Source organism: Gobio gobio (genome assembly GCF_949357685.1).
Source record: "Gobio gobio genome assembly, chromosome: 16".
In the NCBI taxonomy this organism is placed as follows: Eukaryota; Metazoa; Chordata; class Actinopteri; order Cypriniformes; family Gobionidae; genus Gobio; species Gobio gobio.
The window spans coordinates 48,445,094-48,470,158 of record NC_137109.1 but is presented as its reverse complement, the minus strand read 5'-3'; the positions used below and the strand labels follow the sequence as shown (position 1 = coordinate 48,470,158).

General features: G+C 39.4%; 2 protein-coding genes across 2 annotated transcripts in view; both read right to left on the bottom strand.

Annotated features, from left to right (window-relative positions):
• Positions 1 to 25,065, bottom strand: part of LOC307139892 (glutathione S-transferase P-like) — a 729,649-nt gene that overhangs the window by 403,591 nt on the left and 300,993 nt on the right. The window lies entirely within an intron of this gene.
• slc34a1a (solute carrier family 34 member 1a) overlaps positions 8,305 to 25,065 on the bottom strand; it is a gene marked incomplete at both ends in the record, with an annotated part of 47,938 nt that continues 31,177 nt past the window's right edge. Inside the window, 3 exons of the mRNA XM_079839285.1 lie at positions 8,305 to 8,883; positions 13,809 to 13,933; positions 23,582 to 23,698. Coding sequence (XP_079695411.1) covers positions 8,305 to 8,883; positions 13,809 to 13,933; positions 23,582 to 23,698 — 821 coding nt within the window. The remainder of the gene's footprint in view (positions 8,884 to 13,808; positions 13,934 to 23,581; positions 23,699 to 25,065) is intronic.

The following is a 25,065-nucleotide window of genomic DNA, read 5'->3' as shown; positions in this document are numbered from 1 at the left end:
ATAATAGGGCGGAGTCAGTCAGCAGTCATGGGCGGGGCCTAATCATGTGACGTCACATTGCATAGAAACTGCAAATGGCTTATTCTGAGACACTGCTTATGAATTATGGGGATTAAAAAAGGAGTGGGTGGATTTTTACTATTATAGGGTGGTTGTGTACACACACTGCCAACGTGAATTTTGCATAATAGGTCTCCTTTAAATTATTTACTGCCCTTAAATGTCCTCAATGCTCCTGCACGTTCCACACCTTCTGCACGGACTGACACTGCTGTGCAACTTTTTAACAAATTCTTTACCCACCCAGCTATTCCTGCAGTATCAGCCAAGCAAGTCCATGACACCCGGCGAGCACATTTCCCATTCATCTCAATGGCAGTCAGTGTGTGTTTGTGCTGCTTTCTGTGAGTCAATGCACCTATAAAAACATCTGAAATGTCATCTCCACAGTCTCCAGATAATTAGCGTTCAGTCTGCCACACCGATCCTAGCATGAGACTTGTGAACTTACCTCACTATGTGCTGTTCAGAATGGAATCCTAGCCTACTGCTTACTTAATACTGCATAACGCATACTGCATACTACCTGTGAAAAATAGCATGTGACAGAAATGGCCAAATTGCCTGCCCCCCGCAATATTTTGTATTCTTGATGCTTGTATTCTTGACGCTCTGTTTGATTTTTGCTTCAGTGGTCTAACAGTGCTCATCGATGTCAAAATGATTGAGATGGCCAATCAAATCAAGGGATTTGGTCAAGGGTAAGCAGCTAAACATTTAATATTTAAAAACTGTTCTGACAAATCCAGTGATGCAAATTACTCAACTTTACCAAATTTCAGCTTTTTGAATACAAAATATGCAATCATTACTAAATGTGACAAGAAATTTTTGCATTTTCAGCATATTAGAAATACGAATAAGAGTGAATTAGAGCTGCACTATTCTGGTTAAATTGAGAATCACATTTTTTTTTTCAAATAGATCACAAACAACTGACAACTGAACAAAACATGTTATTTGCTAGAGGTTCCAATAAAATGTTATTTGCTGCAGTCTAAGGGCCCGATCACACAGAACGCGTTTTTGCAGCGAGAGGAGCCTTTTTTGAATAGATTTCTGTTGGCAGAGAGCATTTTTTTTTTTTTTTTTGTCCAATCGAATGAATGGAGAGGCGGGCATTCCGTTACCTTGATGAGACTGACAGGACAGCTGATTTGGGGTTTCCTATCAACATAAAAAAAAAATGCAGCGCACTGCTATTTTCTAAATTGAAAAACGTTTACAAAAAAAGGCAGTGCGGTGCGCCTCGCGTTTTCGAAAAACGCGTTCTGTGTGATCAGGGCCTAAACTGTCTAAAATGTTTCATTAAATCTAGAATCTAAAATGTTTGATTAATCTGAACAAATTACTTAAAAGAAAAAAAAATGAATGATTCTATGGCCCTAAAACGTAAGTGTTTTTTGCTAGTTTCAGCCCGACACAGTTCTCATTTTAACGTCCAGTGCCACATTATTTAAATATGAAATGCACTGGCGCATCTGTTCGCCCATGGGCATCTGGTCTGAACACCAGGTGTGATCAGGAGCATTGTTGGAGTGTTGCTATTGTGAGGAACTGAAAACGCTGTGCCATTGACCAACACAAACCTGCTCTAAAGTCAATAGTGCAGTATTTTTAGTGTTATGTAAAGGGTGTGTTAATAATATGAACCTATAGGCGGTGCACAACGCGCAAACACTCTGATTATTACACACACAGGGACGCGCAGTGTGTATATTAAAAATAAAAGGATGGCTCTCTGTAGACGCGCTTCATGTAAATACTGAATCTGCCATGGTGCGAGTGCAACTTGCTTTTAAAGGTCCTGTTCTTCGTGATCCCATTTTTCAAACTTTAGTTAGTGTGTAATGTTGCTGTTAGAGCATAAATAATACCTGTAAAATTATAAAGCTCAAAGTTCAATGCCAAGCGAGATATTTTATTTAACAGAAGTTCCCTTTCAAAGCCTACAGCGAACGACCGGTCTGGACTACATCCCTGTACTTCCTGCTTTAATGACGTCAGTAGAGTAGTTTGTTGACTAACCTCCGCCCACACGAATATGCGAAAAAGGGGGCGTGGTCTTGTTGCTCCCTCGTGGAGAAGAGGAAGTGTTGCGTTCGGTTCGGTTGCGTTTGTCGCCATGTCGTCCAGACGCTGTTATTTTCATCCCGGAGTCAAATCACCTTTGTTTGGCCTTCAGGGAAGCTGTACTTTGAGCGCGTTCATCTCCCGTTATGGTAAGAGGCGTGACCTTCCCGGGCAATGTGCCCTAAGCTGCCGTCCAATCACAACACGGGAACCGCTGGCACAATCAGAACTCGTTACGTATTTCTGAAGGAGGGACTTCATAGAACGAGGAAATTCTCAGGCCGTTTTTAGGACAGTGAAAACAGCGGTATACAGATAAGTAAATTGTGTGAAAAATACTGTTTTTTTACACATGAAACATGAACACATGTTATATTGCACACTGTAAACACAATCAAAGCTTCAAAAAAACACGAAAAACGGGACCTTTAAAGGGAATGGGAGATGAGACTCTGATTGGTTGATTGCACATTACGCCCAAAACACACCCATGACTCATTAAGAGACGAGGGACAACCCTTTTGGATCATGAGCCGGGCACGCCGACCGCTTTTTCCGTCATTAAACTAGCAAAAGTGGATTCGGACACGCCCTAAGTGCACCTGCGCCATGAGCTTCAGACCATCAGCTCAGAGCGTTAAAATAGGGCCCAATGACTCACTCATAAAGACTTCACTCGTTTCATTACGGGATGAATCAGCGTTTTTGAACGAACCTCTTGAATGAATGATTCAACGACAAATACATGTTTTAACCAAGCGGCAACCTCCCGCAGTTTCTCCTGAAGCCAATACGGAAGTGACTTAAACTGCAACTCATCGACTGGCCACTAGAGAATCTCATTGAGCTCATGTTAAAATGATCAACTTTACAGCAGAAGAAAACATGTTTACAGTCTGGGACAAATTGTGGTTTTGGTCTATACGGCTAATTTTTCCCTTCATGACGACTGTGAGGGGGGTGATTTTTTTTTATAACTCATTCGTTTACATTATATAAAGCCTTAAAGTTCTGCATAATTAAGGGCGTGGCCACTTTGAGTGACAGGAGGATAGCCATTCAACACCCATTTTCTATTATCCGGGAGTGACGCGCGATAACGCGCTGACAAGACGACGGCCAGCTCGGCCCTACTTTGCGCTGCAAAACTGCTCTTCAGAATCCTATGGGTGACGTCACGGACACTACGTCCATATTTTTTGGTTTTAACACTCACTTGCCGCCACCTACTGGTGTAACAATGTAATTGATATAATCGGTATTTGAAGCGTAAACGCAGGAGAATCGTTGTCATTTAGGAATGAGATTGCGTTGGTGTTTAAATCGAGATCTTTTAACGATTAACCGTGCAGCTCTAGAATGAATGTGTGTATATTATTTGCAAACAGTTTAAATTGATTACTTCACAACTGCAATTAGACATAATACTTATTTTACCATTTCAGATTCTTTATTCCCTTAAATCCCTTCTAAGAATGCATTATACAACATATAATATATACTTTATACTTTAAAAGTATATAAAACCTATACAACAGGGTTTTTTATGCTGCTTTGTTGTCAATCAACCATACTAGTCAGTTTTCAGTGTTTATAATTGAATATCACAAGTAAATCTGTAAGCTTTTCTTGCCATTTCAATTTGTGGAATAAGAGCAAATATTCAGCTTTCAACAGTCTTTAATGCAAAACACTGGAGAATGTTTAACACTTCATTAAAACAAACAATTTGCCAAAAACACTCCATGTGGTCCATTCTCTCATTAACATTATGCAAGGATAATAAAAAGGACGCTGTTTGGTGTTTAATAACTGTATATTTAATAACACAAGGACCGCTGGGATGGCCCCGAGTTATGTTTTTGCCACAGAGACCCCGTCTGTTGATGCAGACGTTCAAAACGCTTATTCGGCGAGATTTACATAGCTCTGCAGATAATAAACATTCATGCATGACTGCAGGACAAAACAACACAATGTTCTTTACCAGATTCCTCAGAGACACAACGGACTGGAGCAAAGCTTCATATAATTCTCTGAACTTATTGTGAAAAGATTATGGTGAATAAAATTAGATTGATTTGCTCAAAAAATGCATTTCGAATTTGAATAAGCACCGTATGTAAAACTAAGGCTCTGTTCCATAACCTATAGTGAACTGCCTCACTGTTCAAAAATCAGGGGTCTGTACGATTTTATTATTTCTGAAGAAGAAATGAATAGTTTTATCCAGCAAGGACGCATTCAATTGATCAAAAGTGACAGTAAAGACAATTTTACTAATAAAAAATCAAATAAATGCAGTTCTTTTGAACTTTCTATTCATTAAAGAATCCTAAAAACTAAAATATAATGGATTCAACAAAAACATTAACAATTGCAAAAGTTGTTTTCAACAGTTATAATAGTGAGAAATGTTTCTTGAGCATCAAATCATCGTATTAGAAGGATAACCTAGAAAACAGCTTTTTTTTTCAATTGTAATAATATTTCACAATATTACAGTTTTTACTGTATTTTTGATTAGATAAATGCTGCTTTGTTGAGCACAAGACTATCTTCATTTCTAAGAGTGTCCTAACTAAAGAACCTTGAAAGTGACTGATTTGAAATGCTCATAAATAGCACTTTTTCTCAAAGTGACATTAATAGAACATCCGTTCAAAGTTAAAGGGGTCATGAACTGGCTTTTTTAATTTTGTTATACTGTTGTCTGAGGTCAACTTATGACGTTTGCGTGGTTTTTACATTCAGAAATATCATAATGAATAAGTAATAGTCTATTTTCTGCCTTGGTTTTGAGGCTCTCTGAACAAACGCTCGGTTTTGATGGGCGTGCCGCACTGAAGACTTGGAAATACAAACGCCCACGGCTAGGATTGGATAAGATTTGCATATTTAATGAGCTTCAGCTCCCCTCAGTACATGTGGGAATCGTCTGGGGAAACACTCACAGGGCTCATCAAACAAACATGTTATTGGAATGTTATTTTTGTATTAGCCGGCCCAATGTGAATATAACCACGAACAGTACACACACACGCGCTTGGTCGGCCCGATTGGTGAATAACCGTGACCCTTACACACACACACACACATGCTTGGTCGGCCCGATCAGTAAATAACTGCGACCCGTACACACACACACACGCACGAGAAAGGAATGTTATTTTTGTATTACTTGGTCGTCCCGATGTGAATATAACCGCAAACAGTACACACGCGCTTGGTCGGCCAGATCAGTGAATATAACCGTGAACCGTACACACACACACACACACACACACTCTCTGCGAGCCCTGGCGTTACAAGTCCGAGTCTGATCCCGAATGAACCAATAACAGCTTCTCCAGCCTGTGACCGCATGCTAAGGTATGTAATCAATAGATATCAAACAATCTGTAACAATGAAATACTAACACATATAAAAACATGTTTTACTCACATAAGTGTGTTGCACCGTTCCTGTCGGAGCCGATATAGAAGGCACAGCATTGTGTTTTAATATGTCTGCAAATCCAGTCTAGACCTCTTATCTTGTTTACAATCGATTATGTGGTGAAATGAAGTGAACAAACGCGCAATGTCTTACGCACGTGAGCTGGAATTTTATAAAAAATAAAGTTCAACCACTCATTCCTAATAGTAGAATCAGAAGGAAGCTTATGCAGGGACTGCGTTCTTCCACAAGCAAGCACAGCGCAATGTATTACTCTCTTCGTCATGTTTATAGCTTGGTAGCGCAAGCCGTCTGTTTAGCTGTTTAGCTCCACAAGTCGGTGGGCGGGGCTCAGACGTACATATTTATCTGTAGAGGAGGCGTTTCTGCGTCCTATGACGTCAGTGGTCGACATATTGTGAGATCTCTCGTTTTCTGGGCCTGGTGTCTATAAAAGCTTTTCTTTGACTAACAAGGACGTTTTCAGCTCTGAAACTTACAGGATATTCGTATATCACGATGAACTTTTATATATCAAAGGCTCAAGGGAAAGTTGATTTCTCAATTCATCACCCCTTTATTAATGTCTTTGTTCTCAAAACATTTGCACAAAAATGTTTTAGTTAGAAGTTCGTCTAGCATTTTTTAAATGCTACTATTTGTTTCAGAACGTACTGAGAACGTTCAAAAGTAACATTCACACAATGTTTGAAGAATGAGAAAATAGAATGTTAGAAAAACTGGGCGTTTTTGAATGTTCAGTGAAAATTCCGAAATAACATTTTCAGAACTTATTTGGAATGTTAGCACAACATTCTTAGAACATGTTTTCGTGTCAATCTGACAGTAGCCGCGTTTCCATTACCCTTCAAATTGCGCAAATTGAAATTGCGAATTGAAAATACGCCCAATTGAAAAGCGTCAATTTCGCAAAAACTCTCATATATCGCAAAAAAAGTGTTTATGCTCGCATGAGGTGGTTTTTCAGGCAATTCGAAAAAGGACATTTTCGCAAAACTGCAATGGAAACAGTTTTTTCGCATTGACAGGTCACCTGGTACGGTCACGCATTGCTCCCACATAGGGCCTACATATCATTTTTTTCCACTCAAGTATGTCGTAATAACGAGATCTTATGTTGTTAAAACGAATATCATAACTATCTATAGGTCTACTGTAATTAAGACATATATTCAAGAAATGTATTAAAACAGAAAGACGCTATACTTTCAGCCTTACTCAGAGGCCGCAGAAACAGCCCAGTGCACGTCAATCCATTCCCGACGATCTTGGTTTGCTTCTTATTTAGTAAATATACAGCCAAATAGTGGATTAAACATTGATCAAAATTAAAATACAATTTATACAAAACGAAATTAATTTTGAAGAAAGACTTTCTAGAAAACAAAATCCATGTCCCCAGACATATGTGCATCTGATTATGTGCCTTACTCATGCTGCTCACTTTTCATAATCAACATATGAAAATTATAATATTTAAACATAGCCTAACTATGAAACTAAATTGGCTATGTTTTTTTTAACCCACTGTCCGACGAAGGCGTCGGCGCCTTCTGATGGATTTTTTCCTTTATGACAGCGGAAACAACTCACAATACTCTGTCATTTTTAGCCATTCAGATAAGTGCAAGACATAATTATAAACTATAAACTGTCTACTTTTATTTGTGTACACTCACAATAACAACAAAGGCAATGGATTATTTTGCACTCCACTCCAAACGCTGTCTTCATTTCAAAAATACATTTTCTTTATTAAAACGCAAAGTTTTTCATTTCAAAAGCATTTCTAAATTCAGTTTTTATTTCCAACAAATGAAATTCCGAGCCAAAATAACGAAGTGGTAAAAAAAACGTTAAAGTTACCACCATGCAAATTCAAACATTTCGAGAATGTCTCTGAATGTGGCAGCAATGCGTCACAAAAACCTGGCGTACATAAAAGTCGATCATTCTTTACAGATGATGGTGTGTTTGGACAGAAGACGAGACAGAGTTCTTTATTAAGCTCATAAAAGACAATAGAATAGAAAATGCCACAATTTATCAAGACCTTGAAGCAGATAAGAGAGAGAAACACCCAGAAACACCTCATATGTGCCGCTCAAGTATACGGTGCCTTCCTTGCCATCAGTGCTTGGATAACACACACGTCTCCTTCCATTAAAAATAATGGCGTGCGATCGCTGGGATATACATAAACCTAACTACATACGTAGCATACATTTTGGAATGAAATAATTTTAGCCGCATAACATCAGTTAATGGAAACGCCGTCATTTCGCAATATTTTTTAGCGACTTTTAGGAAATATCGCAAAAGTTTTGCACAAATCTGTAATAGAAACGTGGCTACTGTCTATTTCATTCACACAACGTGGATAAAGCAGGCAAACATCTCAGAGCTGGGTTGACAGTATTGATATCTTCATTTTGATGATCGAGAACTTTTAGCCTTTGCTGATTTTATCACTACTTTTCGGTACTGAAATACATTTCTAATCAGCATTTCTTTCACTTTCACTCAGCGTTATGAGATTGGCTCCTACATGAAAGACTCATGGGATTCTGTCTAAGATTTAGGTCAACAGATGATATCTTAAAAGGCAGCATAATTATGCAAATTTTCACTAGGTTTTGGAACAGAGACTAGCCATTCAAAGACTTTAGTAAGGCACCAGGATGGTTCATCTTACAAAAAATGCAGAGCTTCTATAATGGCGTGCTGTTGCATCTTTCTAGTCCTCTAAGCCTAAAGACTCTGGGCTCTGAGGAGATCTCCTCGGGTAGAGACAGGGCAGGGTTTTCATACCACTGCTCGGCTTGTTTCTTTGATTCTGGCTTGATGTTTATTGCGTCTGGACTCACTACGACCACATCTGGGTCATTTAGTCGAGCCGGGCTACAACACAACGCCGTTGTTCTGGTAATGAGTTTGTCGAGCGGTTTGAGAGAGTGCATCCACTGCGGGAGAAAGTCCCAGCTGCGCAGCGTCTTGGGCAGGTGTGTGGGACTGCGGGACTGCATCAGGTTGACCAGGAGGACGAAGATGGTGAGCGCGGTGAACGGCGCACCCACACCGACCATGGCCTGCCATCCGGCCAGAGAGATGCCGAACACGAGGCAAGGCAGCAGCAGGAAACACACCAGCAGGTACAGCACAGCAAACCAGCGGTACTTGGCTGTGCGTTCACCCAGCGCAGATGCCATACGGATGGGCAGACGAGTGAACGGGACTGGATACCACAGCAAAATCCCAAAAATGTTGAAGTAAAAATGGCACAAGGCAATCTGGAGGGAAAACGAGAGTGTAAAGCAGATTTTTCGGAGCTACATTTACATGCACACAACTCAAAAGGCTTCATGCACTGATAAAAAATATTCAGTACAATATCCACAAAATCAAGAAGCAGAATTAAGAGGAAAGATATAAAATGTTGTTTTCTGAATTGAGTTTATGCTTAAAACAAGAGCAAATATCTGTCAATGGGGCAAGAAAAATAAAAACCTTTAAATTAAGTTGATCTTTGGACCGGATATGTTTTTTTTATGTTTTTCTTGTTTTAAAGCTGCACTATGTAACTTTTCCGTCCACTAGAGGTCACCTATTCTAAACAAAGGCGTAGTTTGATGACGCCAAGTTTGAGCACGGATTCATGGGAGATGTGGTCTTCACCTCACAGCTGGTGGGAAAGAATCGGGACAGGACTCGGGCAGAAATCATGTTCATGGATGTAATTATGAGCCAGAGCCTGATTTAAACCCAACCATTTTTAATACGTGGGTGTTCTGACGAGAACGAGCCTGTAATGAGCGTAGCGGAGCGGTGTAATGCTCGGCTCAATAATCCGCCCTAAGCGCTCATGAACCCTCACCGGTAAAATGACGTTCACTCTAATCCCGCTCAGACATGCCATTTATCTGTAATGTAGCCTACTATACTTGCTGTAGCCATTAAACAATGTATTTTGTTTCATATTTATGTTGAAATATTATGTTATTTTAAAATTTCATCTAGGCTATATTGTTATGAAAAGTGCAAAGATGCGAGTGGTTCAGAAATGATTTTGACCACTTTTGTAGAAAGCCAGAAAGATTGGCTTGCTTTTTTCCTTATCAGTGCCAAAGAGACTCAAATAACTCTGTCGTTTTTTTATCATTCAGGCAAGTGTTATAAATCATTATAATCTGTTAAGTTTATATATTTTTTTGTTTAGTCACAATAAAAAAAAAAAGTGGGCTTTTTGCAAAATAAAGAAATCAAACGATGCGCGATATGCAGCCTCTCTGTCAAAGACCTTCATTCAAATAATCTTCAGAAAATGACCTCTAGCTTAGTGAATACTTGTCTCACAGACATGAGACATATGTCTAAAGAAACGCTGAAATATCAGGTTTTAAACACTGTAAACCAAATCAAAAACAAATATTCTGTGTTTATGTAATCTGGTTGAAAGCAGAAAGATGTTAGTCGTTCCTGAGCGGCTCATTATACATTTACATTTTACATTTACATTTATGCATTTGGTAGACGCTTTTATCCAAAGCGTCTTATATTGCATTCAAGGTACACATTTTACATTTGATCAATTCTTGCTTTCCCTGGGAATCGAACCCATGACCATGGCGTTGCTAGCGCCATGCTCTACTGTTTGAGCTACAGGAAAGCCATTATACACTAATGCGACCACGCCCACGAAGCGCGCGCTCTATTGAGATTCAAATACTGAGGCTCCGGAGACGACGCCCACACACACATCATCTCATACTAACACATCACTGCATGCCTACTTCGACTACCATCGTTTTGAGACGCGTTTAATAATCCTGGAATAATTCTCCATGACAAGCTGTTCATTTCTGAAAGCAATGATCCACCGCTGTGTGTAAGTAGGCTAAGTTTACTCTGTAAGCATCTGTGAATATTAAACGCAAAAACCTGTGCGAGGACGCACTGAAGCTTTCTTCGTTTAAATTAGCTCAAAGTTAGGTGTTATCTCATCATTATTCATTAGATATCACGCCTCCTCGCATATTGGCTTTGTGAAGAGAAACTGTCTTACAAATTTTAAATCAGTGTATTGTTTTATGTGAATGAGTAGGCTCAATGATTCTCACATCAGTATAAAGAAAAAACTCTATGGAAATACAAGATGGAGTCAAAAGTTTTGTGAACACGTATCTATTGTGTGTTTTGAGGCCTTAATTTTAAAACAAAGTTTTTTGTTTTTTCAAAAAACGTGCATAAACATTTTTCTCTCAAAAAGACAAGCATGTACATACATGTTGCTCACATATTCTGGTAGCCCAGTTTGTGCTGAAACAGTGTAATTACACTTTTGCCATTAATGTGTTTATAAGCAACTAAAAAAAACACAAATGTCAGAGCATGTCAAAACTTCTAAAGGGCCCCAAAAGAGCTCAGACTCCAGAGCGTTAAAGTGAATTTCGTTTGGTATGAATTGTATCTTAATTTTAATCAATGTTTCATCAGCCAATTGCCTGGATTTAATAAATAAGAAGCAAACAGGCTATAGCAGACAACAATCGCGACATGGAGGCGCCGGAGCGATTGCATTGCTCTTGAACATGTCTCATAAATAAACCCAAACTCAGCAGCTACTTGCCTCACAGACAGTAGATATATGTGTATAGAAAGATTGAAATGTCTACTTTTAAACGAAACAATTCGAAACGAAAATAAATATTTAAGCAAAGCGCAGTGTTCACGTGAGCAGCTCAATCCTGACTTGTGCAACTTTGTACACATTTGTTTTATATATATTATTTCTGATTATGGCAAATAAAGTAATGATTAAAAAAACACAAATGCTTGATCAAGGGCCCGGCCCGAGGATAGTGGCGGGAAATAAAGGCCCGATCCGATATATCGGGCTCGGGCAGAGAATCTAAACTCTACTGCAGGTATACAAGCCATAAACAAAGCCACGAATGCTTACCATTTTGAATATCATTCTCGCTGATCACATTCTTAAAGGGTTAGTTCACCCAAAAATGAAAATTCTGTCATTAATTACTTCCCCTCATGTCGTTGGACACCCGTCAGACCTCCGTTCATCTTCGGAACACAAATGAAGATATTTTAGTTGAAATCTGATGGCTCTGAAAGGCCTCCATTGGCTCAATGGCACGGTTCACTCTCAAGACCCTTAAAAGGCACTAAAGACGTCGTTACAAAGTCCATCTCACTACAGTGGCTCTACAATAACTTTATGAAGTGACGAGAATAGTTTTTGTGTGCAAAAAAAACCCCTGAATAACGACTTATATAGTGATGACGATTTCAAAACACGGCCTCATGAAGCTTCGAAGCGTTATGAATCAGTGAGTCGAATCAGCGGTTTGAATCGCCCAATTTCAGCAGTTTGGCGGTTTGACACACAATCCGAATCATGATTCGACTCACTGATTCATAACGCTTCGAAGCTTCATGTGTTTTGAAATCGTCATCACTATATAAGTCGTTATTTAGGGTTTTTTTGCGCACAAAAACTATTCTCGCCGATTCATAAAGTTATTTTAGAACCACTGTAGTGAGATGGACTTTGTAACGACGTCTTTAGTACCTTTTAAGGGTCTTGAGAGTGAACCGTGCATTGTGCCGATGGAGGCCTTTCAGAGCCATCAGATTTCAACTAAAATATCTTCATTTGTGTCTGAAGATGAACGGAGGTCTTACGGGTGTCAAACAACATGAGGGTCAGTAATTAATGACAGAATTTTCATTTTTGGGTGAACTAACCCTTTAATTCCACTCCGCTCATGTTATTATGAAAATATCTGCCCAGCGTTGCTTAAGTATTCAACTTACGAAAAATTAGTGACTGGCGCAACGACGACGAGGGACGTAGTGTAAGCGTTTTGAACTGCTAGAGGAGTTACACTTTTTTCATAAGTTGAATACGGAATGCTGCCGAAAGCTTGATATTTTACTTTGTAACGTATTAAAGGTGCACTATGTAAAATAAATTCAGTAAAATATCCAAAAACCACTTGGCCAGTGTTATGTATTTTGTTCAGTTGAGTACTTACAATATCCCAAATGTTTCCAACTATTTGTAAATCGTGAGAAATTGCTATTTTACTCAAAGAACCGGGACGTGTGAGGGCGTGGCCTGTCGATGACATCATATCTGCGTTCCCCTCGGTTTTCGGTTTTATTTTGCAGAAACGCTTTACTCTCACTGCAGTGTGAACAAGTGTCATAGCAGCCGCTGAGAGAACACACAGAGTAACGTCATCACATCATACACACACTCAGATGTGTCTAATATGATCAACAGAGCTGCGTTACCTCATACTCATGACCGGAGGAGCGGAAGTGGCGCCAGCGACTGTGGCATAATAAAAGTCCCGCCGGCCTTCTCATTAACAATCGCTCCAGCGGTTCCTCAGCTCCACAACACTCGGTCCTGCTCTGCTTCAGACTACAATAATGTTAATAACCTCATCGTTCAACATGATTTCTGCCCGAGTCCTATCCCGATTCTTTTCCACCGGCTGTGAGGTGAAGACCACATGTCCCAAGATTCTGCGCTCAAACGTGGTGTCACCAAACTACACCTTTGTTTTGAACAGGCGACCTCTAGTGGCCGGAAAAGTTACATAATGCAGCTTTAAATATGGATATTTTTCAGTCGCTTCAGTCGTGTGGAGTACGTTTATAATGGATGGATGCACTTTTTTGAGCTTCAAATTGGGCTCCCATTCACTGCCAATATAAAGCTTGGAAGAGCCAGGACATTTTTTAATATAACTCAGATTGTATTCGTCTGAAACAAGAAAGTCATAAACACTTAGGATGGCTTGAGGTTGAGTAAATCATTGGCTAATTTTCCTTTTTGGGTGAACTATCCCTTTAAGTTCAACTAACTTAATGGGAACGTTAGCAAAACCTCTCTTCAACAAGCTTCACAATTTTAGCTATACATGGCACAATTTATAGTACACATGAAGCAGAATGCGTTAAGCTCGGAAATGTTAAGATTTAGGGTTTGTTCAAATCCCTAATCATAAGTGTGCCTAAGCACGACGCACCACTAAACTGCTTAAACAAATGCATAAGTGCTATACGTCCACGAGATGCATTTTATTCATCATCCAGTTGGAAAAGCAAGCAGACTTGTATCCTGAATTTTTGATAAGGTGCAGTGATTTTAGGAAATGGAGTGCTCTGTAACGGCTCATTCCTGTACCTGGCACGCAGCCGGAAGTTTCTCTTTTGGGCTGGCGAGAGCGGCGAGGAGAGCCGTGGTGGTCGTGCCAATGTTGGAGCCCAAGGTCAAAGGATACGCCCTATTGAGACTGATCACGCCAATGCCTGCAAGAGTCAGAGGCGGACATACAATCAATCACTGTGATGAAGCTTATATGGAATCATCCTTTTGGTTTGAGAAACAAAGACAGTCTGGATCTAGATGTTTGAAACCACTTCTAGCTAATACTAACATTTGTGGAATTGGATTTTCTACTCAAAACCTCATAGTTACTGAAGTAGATCCTTTGTGACAACTAGCCCCAGTCTCTTTACAATAAGGTTTAATCTGTTAACATTAGCTAAAATTAAATAACAATCAACACTACATCTACAGCCTTTATTAATATTGGACAATGTTAATTTCAACATTCATTATTAAAATCAAATGTATTTAGTTAACTACATTAGTTTACATGAACTAACAATGCATGAACGATACATCTACATTTTTAAAAATCAAAAGTTGTATTTGTTAACATTAGTTAATTGACTGTTTTCTACACTGTAAAAAAAATCAGGTCTCCAAATGAAAATGTTCTAGAGTCTGATCACATCTAAATTTTTCAGTTGGCCAAATTGAATTTCTGATGCAATTTAATTCACAGAAATTCAGTTTGGCCAACTAAAAAAATTGGATGTGATCAGACACTAGAACATTTTCAGTTGGAGACCTGATTTTTTTTATTTTACAGTGTATGTGAATATATAGTAAAGTGTCATTTATTTCTGTGATCAAAGCTGAATTTATCATCATTACGCAAGTCTTCAGTGTCACATGACCCTTCACAAATCATTCTCAGGATTTGATTATCAAGAAACATTTATGATTATTATCATAACATATATGGAAACTGTGATACATTTTAATTTCAGGATTATTTGATTAATGGAAAATTCATAAAAACACAATGTATTGGAAATCTTCAACATTTTAAAATATATTTACTGTCCCTTTTGATTAATTCAATGCATCCCTACTGAAGTTTAATACTGTAAGAAAAAAAATTGTACTTTCCCCAAACTTTTGAAAGGTACTTTACCTCGTATACTGTACTAAGTAAATGCTACTGACCTATAGCCAAGCATTCACATCTCACCTTGCACTCCAGTGATATCACACTGAAAAAAATGTTGAATTTACTCAAAAAAGCAGTTTCAAGTGGTTCCACGCAACTATTTAGGTATAGGTATAATTTCATTATGTAGGTATAATTGTATATTTTTCCACATTTATTTATTATTTGTTTATACATCTATGTATTATACCATTTTTACAAATAACAATTTAGGATGAACAAAAGAAAGTCAAGTAAAGCTGACAAAATGTCTTCAAGTAAATGCAAATCATTTGAAGCAATGTTAAGTTGACCGAACAAACACTTATTAAGTAAAGCTGACAATACTCATTTTTAGTAGAAACTAGTGCTGGGCGGTATGACCAAAAATTTATATCACGGTATTTTTCTAAATTATATCGGTTTCACGGTATATGACGGTATTTTTTCCCCTATGCATGACCGGGTGTTAATCACATTTTCTACTGATTAAGAGAGGAAATACTGCAGTAGATTGACTAGAATGCCCTATTTTACTGTCATGACGAGTGAACAATTGTAGAAAAATTCCACAGGTTTACAAAGCCTCACAAAATGATGCTGTGGAGAGACAACAACCAATAAAACACAGACCTGCAACATACTCAGTCATACTTACAGACACCTGAATATTAAAAGTTGAGTTAAGGGCAACTTAAGCATTTTAAAAATCTAACCCTATATAACAACAAACTGCCAAAACGAGGAGAAACGCGGATATTTGATATCATTTGAGCACACTCTGAACGCATCACAGTTTAACACAGAAAGAATAAAGCAGTTACTTTTTTGCCCATTCTTCTTTGAATTGTCAGTTTATTTAAAGGAACTGTATGTAAGAAATGTATTTCAATTAATCATAAAATGGCCCTGATATGTCACTAGACATTAAGAAATCATGTTAATTTCAAATACTTATATCACTGACAACAGTTGTCAGGCCAAGATATTGTCATTTTAAAAGTGAAGTTGCAGCCCTCAACTGATGTTGATGTTGACATGTTGTGTTTTGGCCTGAAGCGCCACCCTCCACCTATCTACCAATCACGAAGTCAGTAGTGTTTCTGCATTCGGGTTGCCAGCTCTGCTCTAGTTACCAAACCTGCAGCTACAAACTTTTTGGATAAACAATGTCTAACTTTACGAAACCTAAACGGCCTCGTTATGAATCAGAAAAACGTTGTGACAGTGTCCGAGATAAAACAAGGATTTGTATAAGAGATGCCTTTGAAAGATGGAGACGGCTGAAAACGGAGAATAATTTGAAGACTGATGCCAACGTTGCTAATTTTCTCCTGGACAGGTAAGGTTCATCTATGTTTGGCTAACTTGTACTTAATGTAAATGGACATTTCAAATATTCATGACAGTCGAACAAAGTTATGCATGTTCGTGCAAAGTAACGTTAGGTTAGCGCAGATGGAGGAGGTGGGTCATTGAATTGAAAAGGTAACGTTAAGGAATTGTTTGGTAAATAAAAACGGCGAGTCGTCATTGCTAACATCAGTAATGCATTATCAGAGCCCGTTTCTCTGTCATTATGCTGGGACGCTGAGGAAAACAACATTAGCACGCCTATATATGGCAATGTGTAAACGTATTTGAGACTGTAGCCTAACGTTACCTCAGTAAAAATTATTCCTCATTCGTTCTTCGCATATATAGTGGACAAAACATGCTGCAAGTGGACCTGTATGACCATTGCTAATGTTATTTAGCTTTGCTGTAATTTTACTATAGTATTTTTTCATGTGGGAATGTACAGTCACATACGAGCGTTCATATTTACGATTATATTTGGATAATCGCCATTAGTAAATTTTTGCGATTCATAATTACTTCACAAAACATCGCTCTTGAAGCATAAACATAATTAACAGAAAGAAAAAAAACGTACTGTGTACGACTCGTCACTTGCCATTGAAAGCTCCGTGTAGCAGCCTACGTTCCTGCTGGATCCTGCAGCCTATCTGGCAACCTCGAGTCAGGGGGAGAGGGGATACACCGCTCTACAGTAATTTGAAAGTGATTGCAGTACCAGTTTTGGCCACAGTCCTACATACAGCTCCTTTAATAATTGTTGCCCATTCTTCTTTGAATTTACATCATTCATTGTCTTTTGTGTAGCAGAATAATCCATCGTGTCAGCGCGTTGGTGATCAGACATACGGTATCAGTGTAATCAGTGCATACATTTCATTTTAATAAGACGTGATGAAATATGCGCGCATACACGCTTCTGGTTCATGTCTAGAGCACTAGAGTTTATGAAATATGTCCATAAAAAACTTAAAATGCGCTCGCTCCGGTCTATATCAGCGCTATATGATCCATGTGGTGAGCGTTGTTAAACCCATCGCGGAAAGAAACCGCTCTCTCTCGCGCGCCGCGTGTAGTTTGAATTCAATACTGTAATCAAGGGCTGAATCCGAAATCGCCCCCATAACCTCAAATATAGCATTATTTGGAGGGGACAGCGCTTTGTAATGGTGTTCGAAACCCTAGTGGACGTTATTGAGTGCACTCATTCTATCCCATTGCACCGCAATAACGAGTACAGCCGATGTACACACACTGCCTGTCCGACTTCACGCACGTTTTCATTCACTCCTTCAAATAAAGTGATAACGTAGGGAACAGTGAATGAGAGTATAGGATTCAGCCATAGGTTGTGCTGTAATGTGATCTCAACTGTGCTCTGACTGCTCTTACTACAGTGCATCAATGAAATGGGTTCCCTCTCAAACAATGACGCGCTGCGCCGCGTTCCGAACGTTGTTTAAGCAACATATACCGGTATTGCGGTATCTTCAAAATTCATATCATAACAAAAATAAATACCGGTATTTGGTATGAACCGGTATACCGCCCAGCACTAGTAGAAACATACTGGTTTCATACTGGAACACATACAACGATCAGGCATAACATTATTCCTAATATTGTGTTGGTCCCCCTTTTGCTGCAAAAACAGCCCTGACCCGTCGAGGCATGGACTCCACTTGACCCCTGAAGGTGTGCTGTGGTATCTGGCACCAAAATGTTAGCAGATCCTTTAAAGGGTAACTAAACCCCTGCTCAGAGCTTAACTCCACCCACTGGCAAATTTTGAAAAATGCTGGAAAAGTGGGCAGAGCCCAGCGGAGACAGAGGGGATGAACCGAGGGCGGGGCTGAGCGGAGGGTGTGCACCTGAGACCCGCAGGGACGGATTGATTGACAGCTGTCAGACTCGCGAGTCGCAGAGATGGAGAATGACTAGAGTGCTTTGCAGCTTTGCAACAGAGCGGTCGTTCTCCTACCTTCACCTGAATTGGAGGAGGGTGAATTGTCTGTAGAGCCAGACACAGACCCAGAGCCTTATCAATGCGAGCCGCTGGCTCAAACTGCGTTAACAGCACGTTACAGTATTGTTATTCGTCACCGCGTGCCTGGCAACCACTTGCGTGTAAGGGTTTGAAAGCGCGTCTCATGTATGAAAATTATCTGTACACATGACGGGCGGCAATAATATCGCAAGAAAAGCCTGACGTGTACTGACAACTGCATTATTTAACCGCATTTTCTTCAATACAATGTTAAAGCAAGTGTCATGTCAGTTTCATTCATAATGTTTCTACTTCATGTAACATGACAGTTCATACTGGAGTGAAGCCGTTCATCATGTGATTGGGGGAAACATTTCTGAGGGCGTGATGCGTCAGGGGCGCGGATAGTGAGCCGTTGGAAGAACCATCATAATACGTCACGATGTACCACAACGTCCAATAGGAAAATTCATATGCAGTAGCCACCGTTCAACCTTGAGAGGGCAGCACTTTGGCGGTTTTACACCATATTTTATAGAGTCAAAACACTTTATACTCAAATGTCAAAACATTTACTCGAATCAATGAACAGCATTAATAAAGCCCAGTATTACAGATCATTAACTACAAAAAGTTGGTTTAGGGTTTAGTTACCCTTTAAGTCCTGTAAGTTGCGAGGTTTGGCCTCCGTGGATTGGACTTGTTTGTTCTGCACATCCCACAGATGCTCGATTGGATTGAGATCTGGGGAATTTGGAGGCCAAGTCAACGCCTCAAACTCGTTTTTGTGCTCCTCAAACCATTCCTGAAGCATTTGTGCTTTGTGGCGGCGCATTATCTGCTGAAAGAGCCACAGCCACCAGGGAATACCGTTTCCATGAAAGGCTGGACATGGTCTCAACAATGCTTAGGTAGGTGGGACGTGTCAAAGTAACATCCACATGGATGGAGGACCTAAGGTTTCCCAGCAGAACATTGCCCAAAGCATCACTGCCTCCGCCGCCACGCCTTCTTCCCATAGTGCACCTGGTGCCATGTATTCCCCAGGTAAGCCACACACACACACCCGGACATCCACGTGATGTAAAAGAACACGATTCATCAGACCAGGCCACCTTCTACCATTGCTCCGTGGTTCAGTTCTGATGCTCACGTGCCACAGTAGGTGCTTTGGGAGGTGGACAGGGGTCAGCATGGGTCTCACTCAAATCCTTATGCTTGGCCATTTTTCCTGCTTCTAACACATTAACTTTGAGGACAAAATGTTCACTTGCTGCCTAATATATCCCACCCACTAACAGGTGCCGAGATGAAGAGATCATCAGTGTTATTCACGTCATAATGTTATGCCTGATCGGTATTTATATAAAAAAATAAATCAATACTAAACTATTATTTATACTTTTATTTCCTTATTTGGGTATAATTGTATATTTTTCCATATTTATGTATTATTTTGGCAGACCTGGCATTTCATAATCCGAAAATCAACATACAAACAACATCAACACTCACCTAAAGGATTATTCGGAACACATACTAATACTGTGTTTGACCCCCTTTCGCCTTCAGAACTGCCTTAATTCTACGTGGCATTGATTCAACAAGGTGCTGAAAGAATTCTTTAGAAATGTTGGCCCATATTGATAATAATAATAATAATAATAATAATAATAATAATCAATTTTATTTATATTGCACTTTACATTTAAAACAATCTCAAAGTGCTACAGAGTCAAGAGTTAAAATTAAGTTTAAACAAATTAAAAGTAAAATTATACATGTCAGTTGTATGCTTTTCTAAAGAGATGTGTTTTTAAGTCTTTTTTAAAAACATCTGTAGTCTGTGGGGCCCTCAGGTGGTCAGGGAGGGCGTTCCACAGCCTGGGGGCAGCAGAAGCAAAAGCCCTATCACCCATACTGCAGAGCTTGGTTCTGGGGGTTTGGAGGGTGTGTGAGGTTGCAGACCGGGTGCGTGAGGAGGTCTGGGGGGTGAGGAGTTCCTGTAGATAAAGGGGGGCATGTCCATGAATGCACTGGTGAGTGAGGAGTGAGACCTTGTACTCAATTCTGAGTGGGACTGGGAGCCAGTGTAGTGATTTCAGAATGGGGGTGATGTGGTCATGCTTGCGCACCCTCATCAGGATCCTGGCAGCGCTGTTCTGTATGTACTGGAGTCTCTGGATGCTCCTGCCAGAGATCCCGATGAGGAGTGCATTACAGTAGTCCAGCCTGGAGGAGACAAAGGCATGGATGAGCTTCTCTGCATCTGGTAGGGTAAGTGTTGGACGGAGTTTGGCGATGTTCTTGAGGTGGTAAAATGATGTCTTACTGAGGTGTTTGATGTGGGTGTCAAAGGTGAGTTGTTGGTCCATTTTAACACCCAAGTTGGTGACAGATGTGGAGAGGGAGATGGTTTCGCCATAGAAATTGATATTGGTGATGGTGGAAGAGCGGAGCTGATGTGGTGTGCCAACCAAGATGGCCTCTGTTTTGGAACTGTTGAGCTGTAGAAAGTTGAGCTTCATCCACGCCTCTATCTCCTCCAGGCAGTTAGTCAGTGTAGAAGTTGGCAGAGGAGCAGAAGAAGTGGGGGTTGTCTTGAGGTAGAGCTGTGTGTCATCCGCATAGCAGTGAAATGCTATGCCATGGCTGCTAATGATATTGCCAAGGGGGAGCATGTAGAGAGAAAAGAGGGTGGGGCCCAGCACAGAGCCCTGAGGAACACCGCAGGTGACGTTGTGGGTGTGTGACTTGGCTTTGCCCAGGGCGACATGCTCAGTTCTGTCGGTCAGGTAGGAGGTGAACCAGTTGTGAGCGTTTTCTGAGAGTCCAATGGTGTATTGCAGACGGTGGAGAAGGATGTTGTGGTCTACTGTATCAAAAGCAGCTGTGAGGTCCATGAGGATGAGTACTGAGATAAATGATGATTTAATGAGACTGACCTGGATGTTAAGGGGGCGTGGAGGTCCAGGAGATTGCTCAGGGACTGATTGTAGAAGACCACGGAGTCATCAACAGAAGAGAAGTCAGTAGAGGCAGAGGAGAGAAGTTGAAGGTCCAGGGCCAGGGCATCTGCATTAATGTTTTTTATTTTCCTGAAATGAATCTGTCGCTTTGGTTTGGTGTGGGTGGGGGGGAAGGGCAGCTCCATTGACACGACTTTGTGATCTGAAACACCAAGATCGTAAACCTGTAGGTCGCTGATGGGGGCGGAGTTAGAGATGCCCAGATCAAGTGTGTGTCCCCTGCATAGGAGAGCATCTTGCAGTTGATGGAGATTTGTGGGATGCACATCCAGGGCACGAAGCTCCCGTTCCACCACATCCCAAAGATGCTCTATTGGGTTGAGATCTGGTGACTGTGGGGGCCATTTTAGTTCAGTGAACTCATTGTCATGTTCAAGAAACCAATTTGAAAAATTGGAGCTTTTTGACATGGTGCATTATCCTGCTGGAAGTAGCCATCAGAGGATGGGGACATGGTGGTCATAAAGGGATGGACATGGTCAGAAACAATGCTCAGGTAGGCCGTGGCATTTAAACAATGCCCAATTGGCACTAAGGGGCCTAAATTGTGCCAAGAAAACATCCCCCACACCATTACACCACCACCACCAGCCTGCACAGTGGTAACAAGGCATGATGGATCCATGTTCTCATTCTGTTTACGCCAAATTCTGAATCTACCATCTGAAATTGAGACTCATCAGACCAGGCAACATTTTTCCAGTCTTCAACTGTCAAATTTTGGTGAGCTTGTGCAAATTGTAGCCTCTTTTTCCTATTTGTAGTGGAGATGAGTGGTACCCGGTGGGGTCTTCTGCTGTTGTAGCCCGTCCGCCTCAAGGTTGTGTGTGTTGTGGCTTCACAAATGCTTTGCTGCATACCTCGGTTGTAACGAGTGGTTATTTCAGTCAAAGTTGCTCTTCTATCAGCTTGAATCAGTCGGCCCATTCTCCTCTGACCTCTAGCATCAACAAGGCATTTTCGCCCACAGGACTGCCGCATACTGGATGTTTTTCCCTTTTCACACCATTCTCTGTAAACCCTAGAAATGGTTGTGCGTGAAAATCCCAGTAACTGAGCAGATTGTGAAATACTCAAACCGGCCCGTCTGGCACCAACAACCATGCCACGCTCAAAATTGCTTAAATCACCTTTCTTTCCCATTCTGACATTCAGTTTGGAGTTCAGGAGATTATCTTGACCAGGACCACACCCCTAAATGCATTGAAGCAACTGCCATGTGATTGGTTGATTAGATAATTGCATTAATGAGAAATTGAACAGGTGTTCCTAATAATCCTTTAGGGGAGTGTATATATTGTAATCATTACGATCACAACTTGTAATAATTGCTTTTATGAGCTCATTGTTTCTGTCTAAATGTAAACATGATGTTAGCAAACATGATCTGTATGATCTTATTCTGAGTCACCTCTGATAAGAGATCACTCTAAAGTTGTAATGTAGAAACATGCATTTTCTGTAAAGCCACATTGAAACGATATGCATTGTGCAGAATATAATAGAAAAAATGTGAATATTTAAACTGACAGTAACTCTAGAATGGCAGGAACTCAATTCTTTACTTTCTCTAAACTCATCATGAAGCAGGAAAACTGTCACAAAAAAAAAACAGGGACATGTAAATGCTCTCCTCATAATGAATAAAGCGAGCTCTGAGGTCACGGCGGTCGTGTCGCTTTGTCAGCGCTGATGACCTTTCAACCCTCCTTTCACTATTAATAATGCGTCCAGTGACACTTCAGCTCTTCAGGGGCTTTAATAAATGATGAACTCCATGGTAACCGCAATCTCAAAGAGACAGAGGCATCCCCATTGGCTCAAGAGTTAATAATTACCATAATCATGCAGCAGGCCAAGAATCATTGTCGAATAATGGGTGTACATTAATGATGAAATAATTGAAAGGAAAGCTGCGTGATTTTGTTAATATGTGTTAGAGCCGTATCACCTCTGCTCTACATTCGAACGTGTTGGAAGAAAACGGCAAGTTTAATCAAAATTTGTGTTTTGCTGAATCATCGTGTCTTGAACTAAAAAATAATACTAATCTTTGAGCTGCACAGATGCGTTTTAATCCTGCCTGAAACTTTTCGGGGTCTGTAGTTTACCTGAAACAATGCAAATGCAAGATCTTGTGTGCTCTTACATTTCTGGCCTGTGAACATATCCAAAAGTCTGTTTGCATGGATGCATTATTAATGTGTTTTTGAGCAATCTTGTGCTGCTGCCTGCTGGTCGTCTCATTGATGCGAGCTCCTGTTGAAGATGAGGGCTTTACCTATGAGCGGCGTCATGGCGGAGGTGAAGACCGAGCTGCTCTGGATGATGAAGGTCATTCCCGCTCCCATCAGCATGGCCAGATATCCTGACAGCCAGCCCAGAGGGTACGGGAAATCTGCCGACCACGCAAGACAGACACTGTAAGACTTTAAAGATGTGCGCACATTACAAATTACACTTCAAATCTCTTTAATATCCTGAATTTGTTCATTGATGAATTGTTATTGAACTGAATCAACATTGAATAATGACTCGTTTGTCTTCTGTGAAGCTGAACTCCTTTCATAACAGTGCCATTTTAGTTTTTATTGTTTTATTCATATTTTGAATTAGCTTTCATTTTAATATTTTTAGTTGTGTTCATTTTGTTTACATTTTTTGTCATTTTGTTAGTTTTTTTGTGTTTGTTTTAAAAATTGCTATATATATTTAATTTATTTTTATTTCATTTTTCTTATTATTAGTCTTATTATCAGCTTTGTTTTCTACATCTTTAGTTTTCATGTTACTTTTAGTTATATTTTTTAGTAATTTCATTGTGCTTTTGTCATTTTATTATTTTTAAACATTGCTATATAGACTTAATTTCTTTTATTTCAGTTTTTATTTTTAGTTCATTTTAGTTTTATTAATATTTAAAATTAGTTTAAATTTCTATATTTTAATTATGTTCATTTGTATTTACAGTTTTAGTGATTTTATTGTGCTTTTGTCATTTTATTAGTTTTTTTGTGTTTTAAACATTATATTACTTTATACGTTTCATTTATTTTTATTTCAATTTTAGTTTTTATTTTTATTTATCGTTATTAGTTGTTTTAATATTTTAATGAGCTTTATTTTCTATATTTTTAGTTTTCATGTCATTTTAGTTAATTTTGTAGTAATTTCATTATTCATTTTTGTAATTTAATTGTGTGTGTGTGTGTGTGTGTGTGTGTGTGTGTGTGTGTGTGTGTGTGTGTGTGTGTGTGTGTGTGTGTGTGTGTGTGTGTGTGTGTGTGTGTGTGTGTGTGTGTGTGTGTGTGTGTGTGTGTGTGTGTGTGTGTGTGTGTGTGTGTGTGTGTGTGTGGTGTGTGTGTGTGTTTAATTTATTATTTTATTTTGGTTAGTTTTATTCATATTTAAAATGAGCTTTATTTTCTATATTTTTAATTTTAATGTTAATTTTATTTAAAAAAGTTTAGTTTTTTTGGTTTGTTTTAAAGATTGCTATATAGATTTAATTTATTTTATTTCAGTATTTATTTTTAGTTCATTTTAGTTTTATTAATATTTTAAATGAGTTTAAATTTCTATTTTAATTATGTTCATTTGTATTTACAGTTTTAGTGATTTTGTGCTTTTGTCACTATTAGTTTTTTTTTTGTTTTAAATATTATATTACTATTTAAGTTTTATTTATTTTTATTGGTTGTATTAATATTTTAAATGAGCTTTATTTTCTATATTTTTAGTTCTCATGTCAGTTTAGTTAATTTA